General features: G+C 39.6%; 1 protein-coding gene across 1 annotated transcript; it reads left to right on the top strand.

Annotated features, from left to right (window-relative positions):
* Positions 1 to 1,162: 1,162 nt before the first annotated feature.
* Positions 1,163 to 7,780, top strand: LOC116161500 (fatty acyl-CoA reductase wat-like). Its single transcript, XM_031474857.1, has 6 exons — positions 1,163 to 1,360; positions 4,900 to 5,294; positions 6,732 to 6,841; positions 6,889 to 7,143; positions 7,205 to 7,385; positions 7,435 to 7,780. Exons 1-6 carry the CDS (start codon positions 1,163 to 1,165, stop codon positions 7,778 to 7,780), a joined length of 1,485 nt encoding a protein of 494 aa, XP_031330717.1.
* The last annotated feature ends 5,110 nt before the right edge of the window (positions 7,781 to 12,890 follow it).

Genomic DNA, 12,890 nt, shown 5'->3' on the forward strand with positions numbered 1-12,890 from the left:
TATATTAGAATGCATTTTTTAAATTCTACGTGTAAATTATACGTCTTTTATTATATGGTTAATATCCGAAAAACTAGTATTTTTAAAGATAATTCGATTTGTAATAAAAATTGGGCAGTTGCAAGCGTCAGTGTATTTTCAAAATTATTAGTTAAATTTTCATTCCAGGTTTTATTTCTTTTATCCTGGGTTAAGTAAAAGTCAAATAAATACATCTACTATGAAACATTAAAAAAATAGCTTACAGGGTGTTTTTTTTGGTAGGTTCAAAGTTGCAAAACTTCACAACAATCTGAGTTTTTTTAAATGGAACACCCTGTATATTTTTCTGTCATCTTTTAGCTCCTCTAAAAACCTTCAACTTTTGATAATAATGTCCTATGTGTGTGCTCTAAAGTTATATGTAATTTCCATAATAACGAGGTGGCCATGCAAAGAAAAGGCTGACTCACCCTGTACATCAGTACATGATGAAAGCGCATTTTTGGTAATGCAGATCAGTATTTCATTAGGAAAGTGTAAAATTATCGATCTCACTAATAATTTAACCCAAAATAGACTAGATCCTGCACATCTACAATTTGAAGTCTCTAGCTAATGTAATTGCTGAGATATCTGTCGGACAGCCAGTCAGCCATAACGAATATAATAGCGTATTTTTTCCAAAAATGCGCAAAAAGCGGCAAAAGAAGTTCTAAGGCTTTGCATGGCAGTTCGAGAAATTAGATTTAGGTATCTTCAATCTGAATTTTGACCGAGACAGTCGAAACAATTTCAGTGGAATTTTTCTTGAAATTTTCCTGCACCTCTTTCGAAAGGAATATTAGTAGTGGGGTTCTTTCCCGGTACGGCGTAATAGTGTAGAAAAGGCAAAATTGTGCGTCAGAGCATCCGAAATGATTAGGATTTGCCCTAAATTACTGCAAAACTACTCAAATCAATCGACAGAGAAAGTTACACAACGCGCGTATGGATACATTTCACTTACGCCAATCTGATTGCCCGAAACCTTTTACGTTCGACACAATTACAGAAAGACATGTAGGTTTAATGAGTATTTAGTGATAATTACACCGATATTTCAATGTAATTAGCCACTTTCTAAAGTACAATTAAAGTGCCTTACAAGCGCGGCTTTGTGCTCAGTTTGTGGTTCTAAACGATGGAGGAGGCGACGCCGATTCAAAAGTTTTATAGTGGCCAAACGGTTTTCGTGACCGGCGGCACCGGGTTCGTGGGGAAGGTCCTTATCGAAAAATTGCTAAGGACCTGCTACGACCTTAGGAAAATTTACATGCTGGTCAGGCCGAAAAAGGGACAGACATGCGAGAAGCGAATGGAGGAGTTCTTTAACAATTCGGTAAGTGATCTAGATCTTCCAATTTTGTGTAGGAAAAGTGGTGGTCAGCCTAAAGGCGATTTTCCACATTTTTTGAGTGTGTACAAAAGAGGTTGATTGTTTTTTATTTCTCAAGGCTGGCTGAAATAGTACCGTAATGATAACTAGAAAAGAGTGGAATATACTTATTGATTTAAATAACATAAATAATTACTTTTCCATTGTCATTAAACCAAGAAAATCTACAGTTCAGGATTATTTTGGTAACCCTGATGCAAAAACAAGACACTACGCTCAGTACGGAGGAGAATGGAGTTACCCTTCTTCGACTGCCATGCGAAAACGTTTGGGGAAAAATTCTAAATTTCTGAAGTTATATATATATATATACGTGCTTATCTGTATGAATGGATATCATTCTGGCACCCAGATATTGTACTACAAATTTTCTGCGGATCATATAAATCTGAGAATTTTTTAGGAACCCTTTGAAAGTATCTCTGGAAACTAGTTCTATTTTTTGCAATTCTTAGAAATCGATCTCTGCACCTTTAAAAGCATTCTGGGGCTTTCTGATTTTCTAGAGCCGTAAATAAGACTAGAGTCTCTAAGTGGGTCTAAGGCTACAGGCTTTTGGCTTTTCGGTGTCCTTAGAGATTGTTGAGAGAGCCCATAAATGTTCCTTGAAATAGCATTAAAGGAAAGCAATAGCAAAACCGTACAATCAAAATCAATTAAAAATGCAAACAGAAGCTTCTTTTAAAAATTGAATTTTTTGAAATCGTCTTTGAGATCCATATTGGCAACCCTTTAAAAAATTCGATATCCTTCTATGAAGCTCGGAAAACCCACTAGAAGTATTAGAAATCAAATCTTATGAAGATGTTCCTAATGAGGCTTTTGAAAATTTAACTCTGACGGTCAGAGTGCACTGCCCGACACTTTTTATTGTTTCAAATTTCTTGAAAATACATAGCCGTGATTTAAAAGAGTTCAATACCTTAATATATTTTTGTTTAGCGATTGTTGAAAATCATTGAAAGAATTCAAAGAAGGCAAATTTAAAAAGTGTTTCAAGATCAGGTTCTTAAAAAAACGTGTTTTAACAACCTTCAGTTTGTATTACAAAAATACTAACTATAATTACATACCAGTCTTGCACTAGACGGTGGATTGGAGTTTCTCCCTGGGCAAAACGCTTTTGGGGGTCCATGCCTTAACCCAATATGACATACTATCTTTTTTTTTTGGTTCCGACCAGATTCTCAGAAAACTCCAAAGAGCTTATATTGCAAGAAGGTGCTTCCAGCTTTGGAAGATTTTGGGCAGATTCCAAAATTCTTCTGAGAGTATTTGGAGGAAGAAATTCTGAGAAGATTGTAAGGATATCCTAAGAATATTCTAAGCAAATGATCAATTATTGTGATAGCTTCGAAGATGCAAGACTGTTATAACATTTTTGGTATCACAGAGTTTTTAAAAACTTGTCATCTTGCACAACTTTCAACCATTATATCTTTAGCTTCTTAGAATCCTCTTTAGGAGGCCGATATGTTGATTCAGAGAGAAAGATTCAGAGAGAGAAAAAATTCGCGTTGAGCCGTCAAAGAGCTCAGTGGGGGTAACCGAGAAAGGAATGCGCGGAGAGCTCAAGTCAAATTAGCGAAAAAACCATCCGTTTACTGTAAAGAAGATCTTTAGACTCTATTATAACATTTTTGGTATCACAGAATTTTTAAAATCTTGTCAACTTGCACAACTTTCAACCATTATATACTCAGCTCCTCAGAATCCTCTTTAAGAGAAATTTGTTCACTAAACCACACTAACTTTCGGTTACTGCGGGCACTTATACTAATTTCGGAGTTAGTCCAACCAAGTTTAATCATCTTTTTTTTTCTAAGAATCCCGTACTGGTCTCGCTGCGTGCCATTTCTTATTAATTAGAGAACGCCTACAAACTGGCTTCTGATTAACGCAGACGGCCATTTTTAATCGTTAATTCGTTTGCTTAATCTCGATGCTGAAATGATCTCATGCCAAATTCGCAGTTGTAATTCGATTAGGACAGTCTTCGATCCCACCGTATGCTCGTTGCAGAATCTTTAAGAGACTCTAAAGCCAGTCGCACCCAATCGTTGTGTTTGAATGAAGTCTCTCGAATTTTGTATGAAGGCCTTGAGGACTGTGTGGAGTGTAAGGTTTCATGAAGTTTCCAGTCTCCGTTTCTTCGTTAATTCTTCTCCTTTTTAGTAAAAATTCTTCACGAGCATGATCTTCAAGGGAGCAACTAAATGCTCTCGAGGCTGTTAAAGATTGTGAAAAACAGTTTTAAATCTCATAATCTTAATCTCTTGAAAACTAATTTAGTCTTTAAACGCGAGCAAGAAGTCCAAAAAAACTGCAACAAAACTTTCGCGATTCGACAGCTAAGCTGTTATGATCAGCGAAATAAGGTAGAGTACATACGAATTATATCTGGTCGTTGATGCCATTTTGCTGATATGTTGATTCAGAGAGAGTTTCGAGAGAGAGAAAAATTATCAATTCGCGTTGAGCCGTCGTAGAGCTCAGTGGGGATAACCGAGAGAGTAATGCGCTGAGAGCTCAAGTCAAATTAGCGAAAACACCATCCGTTTATTGTAAAGAAGATGTTTGGACCCTATCATAACATTTTTGGTACTACGGAATTTTTAAAATCTTGTCAACTTGCACAACTTTCAACCATTATATCCTTTGCTTCTCAGAATCCTCTTTAGTAGAAATTTGTTTATTAAACCACACTAACTTTCGGTTACTGCGGCCACTTATACTAAATTCGGGGTTAGTGCAACAACCAAGTTTAATCCTCTTTTTTCCCTGAGAATCCCGTACTGGTTTTTTTTTAGTTGGATCCATCGTTCCTCGAAATGGGGGTTGAAATATATTGTGTGATCAAAACTCTCTAAACCCTCGCTGCGTGCTATTTCTTATTAATTAGAGAACGCCTACAAACTGGCTTTTGACTAACGCAGACGGACATTTTAAATCGTTAATTCGTTTGCTTAATCTCGATGCTGAAATGATCTCATGCCGAATTCGCAGTTGTAATTCGATTAGGACAGTCTTCTATCCCACCGTATGCTCGTTTCAGAATCTTTAAAGCCAGTCGCACCTAATCGTTGTGTTTGAAGTCTCTCGAATTTTGTATAAAGGCCTTGAGGACTGTGTGGAGTGTAAGGTTTCATGAAGTTTCCAGTCTCCGATTCTTCGTTAATTCTTCTCCTATTATTCTACACGAGCATGATCTTCATGGTTGAGTACAGATGAATTATATCTGGTCGTTGATGCAATTTAGCAGATATGTTGATTCAGGTTTCGAGAGAGAAAAAATTATCAACTCGCGTTGAGCCGTCGTAGAGCTCAGTGGGGGGTAAAAAGGAATGCGCGGAGAGCTCAAGTCAAATTAACGAAAAAACCATCCGTTTATTGTAAAGAAGGTCTTCTTGCTTTTAACCTGTTCTATTTTGGGTTCCTTTCCTACTTTCAATTATATATATTAATATAGTAATTCATTTCAGTTGTACGATCGTTTGAAGATTGAGCAACCCGCTTCCACCGGCAAGCTATGCATGATTCCTGGCGATTGCGAACTGCCCGATCTTGGATTAACGGCCGACGACCGGGAGCTGTTGCGATCCGAAGTGAACTGCGTGTTTCACGTGGCGGCGACGGTACGGTTCGACGAGAAGCTCTACAAGGCGACCTACATCAACGTGCGCGCAACCAGAGACCTGATACGGCTCGCCAAGGAAATGCTCGAGCTGAGGAGTTTCGTTCACATCTCGACGGCGTACTCGTTCTGCGTCAACAGCACGATCGATGAAAAAATCGGCGAGGTTCCGATAACGGCGGAAAATTTGATCAAATTCGTCGAAACGACCGGAGAAAAGAGAGTGGTTGCTGCCACGCCCGAGTAAGTAACCAATCGAGATTAGGTCACGGATAAGAACATTGTTTCTAATTGGCTGTGCGGTCAAAACTCACGGAAGGGCATGCGAAATACCTTCATACCTTGTTTCTGTGTCCTTGCTTTTCGATCTATTATTTTTTTGCTTACTTGCTGAAAACCCAAAACGGAACCAAAGCAAAATTCACGACTTGCGTCTGTTTTTATCTCAGCCCACGGCATCCAAACCCCTGGCCAACTTGAAATTTCGATTCGCAAGTAACTAACGCGAACGTGAAAAACTTAAATCGAATTCAAATCAAATAAAATGAGCCTGTGGGTTCCCATTGCAGTACCCCCTTGGAATTTTTAAACTAATTATCCAATGATTTTTTTAAATAATTTATAAGACGGAAGCTGGGCCCTAAACTGACTAACCTAATCAAAAATCCAAACACTTATTATTAATCCAGTCGTGGGCCAATTGTTAGAACAAATTTATGTAAAGTGTTAATAATCCAAAATCTCTGGTTGTATTGCGATGTTCAAACAAACGCACCAACACAAAACAAATACTTCTTCGTACGTTTTTGCGTCCACCAAAAAATGAAACGATTAACGTCTACTACCAAACAAGCTTGACCGAAAAGCCTGCGTTCACGTCCGTCTCTGCTATTTAAAACAGTCCCTGTCCGTTCCACTTCCAACTGCGTCTGCGAATAAATTAGACACCCATGTTTTCTTAGAGGCGCAAAAACATCTATGACAACACGTGCTTATCTTGAAACTAATTATCCCACGCAGCGATAACGCTCTTATCGCAATAACCGGAGATAACATTTTTACAAAAGAATACCCTTGACCTTTTAACAAGTAATTTCTTTATAATTAATGAAAAAAATATAAGCGATTATTGAAAGGAAAATTAACATCCCATTAAATCCCTTTGATTTCAAATTCAAGCACTATGACCGAAATTGTGTTAATTCTAAATTATCGTCCAGCATTTCACGTCAAAGGACATTAAAATTCACACATACAGGGGTGCACTGGTGTACATTGTAGGTGCTGCAGCTAAACAAAATGTCCGTCCCAGTATATTAAATAAAAAACAAAAATAAATTCTTTCTTGTCCTACATACACTAAAATACAAACACCATTGTCATGGTACGAAACGCCCTGTATACAAAATTGTTGCGATAGAAACAGCGCGAGTCGTCCATTTTGCGTTGGTTCCGTTTCGGTTTTTCGGTTGCCTCAACTGTAATCGTCGTGCTGAAAAACCGAACCGGAACCAATGCAAAATGGACGACTCGCGTCTGTTTCTATCGCAACAATATTGTATACAGGGCGTTTCGTATTTTTTCGCATAGTGCTATTCTTTCTAAAGGGAGGCAATTTGACATCAGCGCGACTTGTATTTAAAGGCAACCATAAGCACATGTTTCTTTTTAACATTGCAGCGTGATCAAGCCATGGCCGAACACTTACGCCCTGACGAAAGCTGTCGCGGAAAAACTGCTCGAAACGTCCGGAGCCGGACTACCGATTGCCGTCGTCCGTCCGTCTATAAGTCTGTACGTCTGCGCCCGCAACTCAGCACTAATCGTCTAATTCTAGTTCTCGCAACAGCGAATGAGCCGGTGAGCGGATGGATCGATAATTTCTACGGGCCGACCGCCGTTTTTTTAGGTGTCGCAATGGGCATCATTCGAACGGTCCAATGCGACGAAAATTGCGTCGTCGACGCCGTCCCCGCCGATTATTTAGCTAACACGGTCATCTCGGCCGCCTGGATGGCCAGCGGTGGACACCCAGACGGGTCGATTCCCGTATTCAACTTCGTCTCCAGCCGCGAAAGCCCGATAACTTGGAGTAAGTATCCGATTGAATTCGTGCTTGGGAATTTGGTTTAAAAAAATTCTATCATTATTAGAGGCCAGCTACGAAACGGCACTGCGCTACGCGAGACTGATACCATCGATGAAAGCGCTCTGGTACGGCTTCATAAAGACGACACCGAGCCCGATCGTATTCAACATCCTCCACTTCCTGCTGCACATCTTGCCCGCCTGTCTTATCGACGTTTTCCTCTCGTTAACTGGAGAGAAACCCTAGTAAGTATCTTGGAGCGGACAACCTTTGTAATTAAAATCCATCTTCTAGCCTTCTAAACATTTACAAGAAAATTAAGGAGAACATACACACCCTGTCATACTTTACCATACGACAATGGAACTTCGTAAACACAAACACTCGAACCCTTTGGATGAGCTTAAGTGACGAAGACAAATCGCTTTTCCAGTTTAATATGAACAGCTTCTCCTGGAATAGCTACATTTACTCTTACGTTTACGGGACGCGACTATACCTGCTAAAGGAAAAGGTCGAAACGTTACCGCAGGCGCGAAAAAGACTGTTTCGTTTGAAAGTTATCCACTACCTTGTAGTGGTCATTCTCCTGTACTTTGTATACAAATGTGTCTCATTCGCTCTAAATTTGCTATTTTGATAAGTTCGAAAGCCTCTTGGCTAGGGTGTAACAAAGCATGAAGATGACTCAGTATGAACACTGAGAAGCGTTGCAAGGAGGACACCTTTTGTTGTTATTTTGTAGGGACCTCCTCTTAATTTATTCTATTTTGTATTTATTTGTACTTTGAGGCAATAAAAAAGGAAAACCGTGCTCTACTCGCTTATTTATTTTTCTTTTTTACGCAAATTAACTTAATCTTAACTTTTTGGACCGCTCGACGCGAACGCTATTGTGACTTTACGCGCACTGCTCCCCGGATCACTAACAAATCTTTTAATTCACACCCATCCTGAGACGGACAACTCAAAATTCAATGACAATTTAATGACCCTTTCCCTACAATCGTCATTACCACCATGAGAGCATTCGTACACTCATGTAGTAGGGTGTAGGGTATAGAGTTGAATTTTTTGGTGTTGCGCAGAAAAGTCGATGCTAATAAGGTGGCCAGTAATTATTTACCAGAATAGAACGATCTCGGGAAAGAAGATCTGGCTGAGCTTTATCCGAAATGGTATACCTGATTACGCGTGAAGTGTGAAAATGAGGGGAGTGTCGAACGAGCCGGAGTAGTATAAAACAACTTAAGACCTTCTGCAGGAACACCTATAAAAAGCATTATGTGGGTCACTCTGTATAATAAGGTGACCAGTAATTATTTAGCAGAACAGAAGGGTCTCTGGAGAGAAGATCTGGCTGAGCATTATCCGAAATATTATATCTGATTATGCATAAAGTGTGAACATGGGTCTTCTACAGAGGAGTGTCGAACGAGCGGCGGGAAAACGATTTGAACATTCGAACAAATTCCAGAACAGTCGATGCTAATAAGGTGGCCAGTAATTATTTAGCAGAATAGAAGGGTCTCGGGAGAGAAATCTGGCTGAGCTTTATTCGAAATGTTATACCTGATTATGCGTAAAGTGTGATAATGGGCCGTATGAATAAAAGTAAGCAAATGCTTATACTTGCAAAATTCAAAGTAAATACTCGTAACTGCCCCTTCATACTGGTCTGTTTAGCAGCGCTGCACTGCGTCCTGTCCTTCTGCTTAGAAGCGCTGCTAAGTCGCCCAGTGCGAAGGAGCACTTACGAGTATTTACTTTGAATTTTGCAAGTATAAGCATTTGTTTACTTTTATTCATACGGCCCAATGAGTCTTCTACAGGGGAGTGTCGAACGAGCCGGAGTAGTATAAAACAACTTAAGACCTTCTGCAGGAACACCTCTAAAAAGCATTATGCGGGTCACTCTGTATAATAGGGCGGCCAGTAATTATTTAGCAGAATAGAAAGGTCTTGGAAGAGAATATCTGGCTGAGCTTTATCCGAAATGTTATACCTGATGATGCGTAAAGTGTGAAAATGAGTTTTCTACAGGGGAGTGTCGAACGAGCCGCAGTAGTATAGAACAACCTTAAGACCTTCTGCAGGAACACCTCTAAAAAGCATTATGTGGGTCACTCTGTATAATAAGGTGGCCAGTAATTATTTAGCAGAATAGAAGGGTCTCGGGAGAGATGATCTGGCTGAGCTTAATCCGAAATATTATACCTGATTATGCGTAAAGTGTGAACATGAGTCTTCTACAGGGAGTGTCGAACGAGCGGCGGGAAAACGATTTGAACATTCGAACAAATTCCAGAACAGTCGATGCTAATAAGGTGGCCAGTAATTATTTAGCAGAATAGGAGGGTCTCGGGAGAGAAATCTGGCTGAGCTTTATCCGAAATATTATACCTAATTATGCGTAAAGTGTGGAAATGAGTTTTCTACAGGGGAGTGTCGAACGAGCTGACGTAATATAGAACAACTTTAGACCTTCTGCGGGAACACGTCTAAAAAGCATTATGCGGGACAGAATAGAAGGGTCTCGGGAGAAAAATCTGGCTGAGCTTTATCCGAAATATTATACCTGACTATGCGTAAAGTGTGAACATGAGTCTTCTACAGGGGAGTGTTGAACGAGCGGCGGAAAAACGATTTGAACATTGCGCAGTTTTTTACATTGCGTCATACGGGGTATACAGAGTCGTCTCGTTATTTGTCCGAATTTCTTAAATTTAGTCATTTTGTTACGTGGGCGAGTAATCTTGAATGCGGTTCTGACATTTTAAAAGCGTGTGAAAGCTGGCGGCGCCGGTGAGTCATGGTATTTGACGCGAATCGTTCATATCACAGGCAACCCTTATTGAACTGAACTTGATTTCGCGTCGTGAACCGTCAGAACCTTTCCATTGACCCAGTCAGTACAGTTTCGTGCGTTTCAGTTCGAGATGAGCCGTGAGTGAAGTCACTTTTACCACCTGTAAATTACCATAGGGTGGATTTTATATTGTGTTACGAAATAAACGATGGTATGTATTGCTTATGGAGAGTGTAAATTGTAAAAAAATGCGAATTATTGACTTTTTGGTGACTTTCGTTTATAACATGGGACTTGGAAACTATTACTAAAAATACGAACAATAGTGGAAGTCTTTAACCCTTCAAGATTAACACTGCGTAGTATAAATTTTCATGTGTAGACTCAGCTAGAAGAAGTTAAAACTTTGCGTTTTCATTTAAATAAATAACGAGAACCCTCCTGCTGGGTTCAACTTATTATTAAGACTTTAATTATTGATTTATTTATTACAAAGCATTACTACAGCAGTTAGTTCGTAGGGCATAAAAATATTCGTAGTTTCCGTGTGACTTACCATAAGATTGCGCGCTACACAGTTTCTCTAAATGATTAACTCTCGCTGGAAAAATGACAAAGAAACTAATAAACAAATTAACCAATGAGATGCTGATGTATTTATCCACAACAAAAAATGTCATTTTACATGAAAATTAGAGCTTGGGATTAAACCAATAATTAAAACCGAAAACTAAAAATTAAAACCTTGTAAAGAAATCCCATGGAAGTTCTCTACGAATACAAAACTTAACATACCCCAAATGAGTAAGAATAGGAGGATAAAATAATACTGACAATGAAACGACAAAACGTCAACGAGAATATACGAGATAACAAAAGTGATTAAGCAAATGGCAGCCACATAGTACGCATCACCTAAAAAATTCAATTTATAGCCTCCATATTAGAGAAAAATGTATCTCATTCCAAATCTAATTCGAGATCAAACAAACGTCCGGTGAATCGCCAGAAACAAAATATAATCTGACGGGCCTGTCTAAATGGACGAATGATAAATCACCACCCACGAATCCGGCTCGAATTTAGACCTACAGTGAATCTCAAACAAAAATTACAGTGGCATTCAACCAAAAATAATTTATATGTACTGTTTTGGAATTGGATCAAGATAAATTTTATAAAGTCAGCTAGCCGTGGACATCCTTCGGGGCGGTAACAGTTAAACGTTAAATAAAACGTTCGAGAACCCCGTTACACCTATTTCCTCTTACTTGTTGTCAACCATCCCTTTTTTCGCAGTCTTAAAGTTGCCCGCACCTAAAGATCAAGTGAAGGTAGACCCAGGCAACCTTTCATAGCACCTGCGAGGTTGGTCACCACGGCGCTAGGGCACGAAGCACATGGTCCAAACGTGCTCTGGTGGTTCTAGGCCACCGGACTGAGCCTTTCTCTACCATCATCAATATCACCACCATGAGACCATTCGTATTTTATATAAATAAACTCTTCAAAATAGGGGGGGGGGGGGGGGGGTACCTAGACGCAGACAATCTATAATCATCATTATTGCCATTCGTGTACTGTCATAAATCAAGCCCTCGTGTGCCGGAGGTTTGGAGAGTATGGAATTTCCCCCAGCAGGGAAAATTCAATTACCCTTTCTCGACAATCACAATTTCCACCATGAGAACATTCATATACTCACACAAATAAAGTCTTCGTGAGCTGGGGAGAATGAACATACCCCCAACTTCCTCCGGTGCTACCCGATCGCAGCTCTGACGCCATCTAACGTAGCACCGAGGTGTCTGCGGGAGGGGGGGGCAGTAAAGAAAAATTCAACGACTATTTCCCTGCAATTATCATTATCGCCATGAGAGCACTCGGATAGTAGACATACTATACCGAACCTGGTTCAGTTCAGGGTCGCTCGCCACCTGGTGGCGACCTTTGAAAGAAGGTTAAGGTCACGTTGCGGAAACTTTGGGAATTCGGTCAAGGTGAAAGTCGAGTGTCACGTGTGCGGCGATCTTGGAAATTATGTCAAGATTAAAGTCGGGTGACACGTGGACGGTGGCGGTGACCTAATTTTTATTGGCATCCGAAGTCATCGACCCCATTAATTTTTAAGGACCTTAGAGGTCAATGTCCTCATTAACTTTTAAGGGTATTCGAAGTCATTGCTCCATTTTTGAGGCATCACATGACATTTCCAATGTCATCAGAGGTCATTGACTTAATAAATTTTCAAGGTCATTCGAAGACACGTTCGTTATCAAATTACATTTTCAAGGTCATCCGTGGTCATTGACCCCATAAATTTTCAGTCATGCGGGGTCGTTAACCCAGACTTGTTGGGATGTCAAATTACATGTTCAAGGTCATCCGAGGTTATTGGCCCAATGTTACATTACATTTTTAAGGGCATACGAGGTTATGACCTTATCCCAGGTCAATGACCCCAATTGAGGTGTTAACTAACATTGTCAATGTCATCTAAGGTCAATGATCTCAATTTTTGTGCCAGTATCAATTTTCAATGTCATCCAAGGTCATCGTGTTATAAAATTTCAATGGCATACAAGGTCAATGACTGCATTTTTATGTGGTCGAATTACATTTTTGAAGTCATCCAAAGACAATGAACCCATTTGTTGTGGTGTCAGATTTTTAAGGTCATAGGTCAATCCCTTCTTTTTGTGGTGTCCAATTACATTCTCCAGGTAATCCAAGGTCAATGAACCCATGTTTGTGTGTATCAAATAGCATTTTGAAGAGTATACAAGGTCAAAGGCACCATGTTTTGTGGTGTCAAATTACATATTAGGGGTAATCAAAAGTCAAAGGCTTCTTTATTTGGTGTCTAATTATACTCTCTCGGTCATCCATCCCATTTTTTTCGTCTCAAATTATATTTTTAAGGTCATTTCAGGTCAAGGGC

Source organism: Photinus pyralis, unplaced genomic scaffold (assembly GCF_008802855.1).
Source record: "Photinus pyralis isolate 1611_PpyrPB1 unplaced genomic scaffold, Ppyr1.3 Ppyr1.4_LG10, whole genome shotgun sequence".
Taxonomy (NCBI): Eukaryota; Metazoa; Arthropoda; class Insecta; order Coleoptera; family Lampyridae; genus Photinus; species Photinus pyralis.

What these genes read in the sequence shown, in the direction of transcription:
- LOC116161500 (XM_031474857.1), top strand. Translation starts at nt 1,163, where the DNA reads ATGGAGGAGGCGACGCCGATTCAAAAGTTTTATAGTGGCCAAACGGTT. An exon ending in AGGAGTTCTTTAACAATTCG is followed by an intron (nt 1,361 to 4,899) that starts GTAAGTGATCTA and finishes AATTCATTTCAG; the next exon opens with TTGTACGATCGTTTGAAGAT. An exon ending in CGAAAGCCCGATAACTTGGA is followed by an intron (nt 7,144 to 7,204) that starts GTAAGTATCCGA and finishes TATCATTATTAG; the next exon opens with AGGCCAGCTACGAAACGGCA.